Here is a 2,499-nt window from a genome sequence, read left to right as displayed (position 1 = left end):
ATCTTAAATGTCCGGACCAAATTGCCTAGCCCAGGGCTTCTACGCTTCTCATGGGGCAACGTAGAATTGGATGCTGGATGGATGGAAAAGTGAAAAGGAAAGGAAGTGCACAATAGAAGTAAAAAAGAAAAAAATGGAGAGCTGGGATATCGTAAAGAAATTGAGAAACGGGACGAATGATAGGAAAGGAGCAAGATGGAGAGAGAGAGAGAGAGAGAGAGAGAGAGAGAGAGAGAGAGAGGTTAGGGAGTAGAGGCAAAAGAAACAGAGAGGTGAAGGGAAGAAGGGACAACTGCACATCTGGCCTCACCGCCGTTATACCTCCTTGGGCCTACACCGCTGGCATTCATCTCCTTCCCAGCCTCCTTATCCCCCCTCCTTCTTTTCTCAGCTCCCTCTTCCCCCCATCCTTCCTTCCTCCACACGTCAGGGAGGGGTCGCGTGGCGTCTCACAACCCAGCTGCCACCTCCTGCCTCTTCTTCCTCTGCATCTAACCTTAAGTTCCGTGTATGTGGATCATGTTTTGGTTTCGTGTGCTGGAAGGTAATATTTGTGCATAGTAGTTGTGTTTACGATTTTTTGTAATGAAATAATAGATGGACTGATGCTTTATTTACAAAGGTGAGGCCACGTGGGCAAGGCAGAATCGTGCCCATATGACACCTGTCAACCGCCATCACAGGCGCACGACAGCTGTTTTGCTGCCTCGCCCATTGGTGGACGCGCGCGGCGGGAACCACCTCCATTGGTTCTCGGAAGGGAGGGTGGAGTTAACACAACCACGACACTTGTTAGGTAGAGGAATTGTATAACATAATTCCCTGTTAAACATGAGGCATACGGGGAAATATTACAAATTTCGATTAATAAACGACTCTCAAAGAAAATGCTTTACCGGCAAGCAGTTATGCTGCCTCACTAATGAATGCATCAGCGTGGAGTGTGATGCGATGTGCTATGTGGCACCTCGTCTCAGAGGCACGAGCGGTCTAAGCCCCTCCCTTCCACACCTGATTGGCCGACGGCACGCTCCAAACTGCACCTGCTTCTCCCGACGGTATATAAGGCCCCGCACGCGTCGCTTCTGGCAGAATAGTTTGACCCACTGAGCAGTTCGCCACGCACCTTGTATCAGTGAGTGACTTGTGAGAAGCTCAGCACCATGCCGAGTTCATTCATGGTGAAGCGCAACTACGCGCACTGTCCACTAAAGAAGAGGCCCCTGGCGCTGTACAACGAGCCAGCATCATCACCACCAGAGCAGGAGCAGCCTGAGGACCTCAGTGTTAAACGGCCTCGCCTTGAGTCTCCCGCACCTGCAGAAGCTCCAGTTTCTTCACCTGCTCTACCTTCGTCTTCTGAGGCCTCCATAAACGTGTGGCCTACTCTGCCCTCACCACCCACCTCTGCAGTGCCCACAGTGCTTCACACAGCGCCCCGTAGTGCCCCGCCATCACCTCCAGCAGCTCGTGTACCTGAGAGCCTTCCTACCCTGGCGGAGTACTACCTTCAGCTATTTCGTTCCACCTCAGACAGTGGTGAGCCCCGACGACCCGAACCCCGCCCTGCCCTGCCCCAGTGGAGTTCCCCGTACCTGCCACCGTCCCCTCAAGCCTCCCCTGTGACACCCGAACAAGTGCCAGTCAGTCCAGTGCCTTTCCACTTCTACCCCGACTCCTCGGCTCTAATCTCTCCTGTGTCCACATGCTCTTCCACCGCTTCAGAGTCCGAGGACGATGTCAGTGGCTCCCGGCAGCGACGTGACGCCAGGTATTCGTGCAGTGATTGCAGTAAGTCTTACTCGACGTACTCTGGGCTAAGCAAGCACAAACAGTTCCACTGCACGGCGCTGGGTGCCAAGTCGTTCGCTTGCAAGCACTGCGACAAGGTGTACACAAGCCTGGGCGCCCTCAAGATGCACATACGCACACACACGCTGCCGTGCAAGTGTCAGCTCTGCGGCAAGGCCTTCTCACGGCCCTGGCTGCTGCAGGGCCACATCAGGACCCACACGGGGGAGAAGCCCTTCCAGTGTCCGCAGTGTGACCGCTGCTTCGCTGACCGCAGCAACCTGCGGGCTCACCTCCAGACTCACGCCCACGTCAAGAAGTACGCCTGCAGCACCTGCCACAAGACCTTCTCAAGGATGTCGCTGCTCAACAAGCACTCAGAGGCCGCCTGTCCCGCCCGGCCTCACCAGCAGCAGCAGCAGGACCCCCCGGCCAGCCCTCCGGAGGCAGACCAGTAGCCCCGGCCTCTGTGCTCACCGTCTCCCCCAGGATTCTCCAGGAGTTGGCCCTGGTCCACTGGCCGGGGCTGACCTAGTCCCAGCTAGTCAGCGCGTCCGCCACTGTTGTGTTCCTACCTTGGTCACTAGTCTAGTTTTTAAGCCATACTGGTCCCCCGTGACCACCAAGCCAAAGATATTATGTATTTTTACTTTTTTACACCACAATAAAAGTATATATCATTGTATAATACGGCTTATATTTGTCCTT

General features: G+C 54.7%; 1 protein-coding gene across 1 annotated transcript; it reads left to right on the top strand.

The window, feature by feature from the left end:
• The first annotated feature begins 1,163 nt into the window (after nucleotides 1-1,163).
• Nucleotides 1,164-2,249, top strand: LOC145392369 (uncharacterized). The gene has a single exon (XM_080266771.1). The coding sequence runs from the start codon at nucleotides 1,164-1,166 to the stop codon at nucleotides 2,247-2,249; it is 1,086 nt and encodes a 361-aa protein (XP_080122897.1).
• The last annotated feature ends 250 nt before the right edge of the window (nucleotides 2,250-2,499 follow it).

Source organism: Coenobita brevimanus, chromosome 22, assembly GCF_032717465.1.
Source record: "Coenobita brevimanus isolate Jiangsu-jjx chromosome 22, ASM3271746v2, whole genome shotgun sequence".
Taxonomy (NCBI): Eukaryota; Metazoa; Arthropoda; class Malacostraca; order Decapoda; family Coenobitidae; genus Coenobita; species Coenobita brevimanus.
This window is presented reverse-complemented; position numbering and strand designations above follow the sequence as displayed.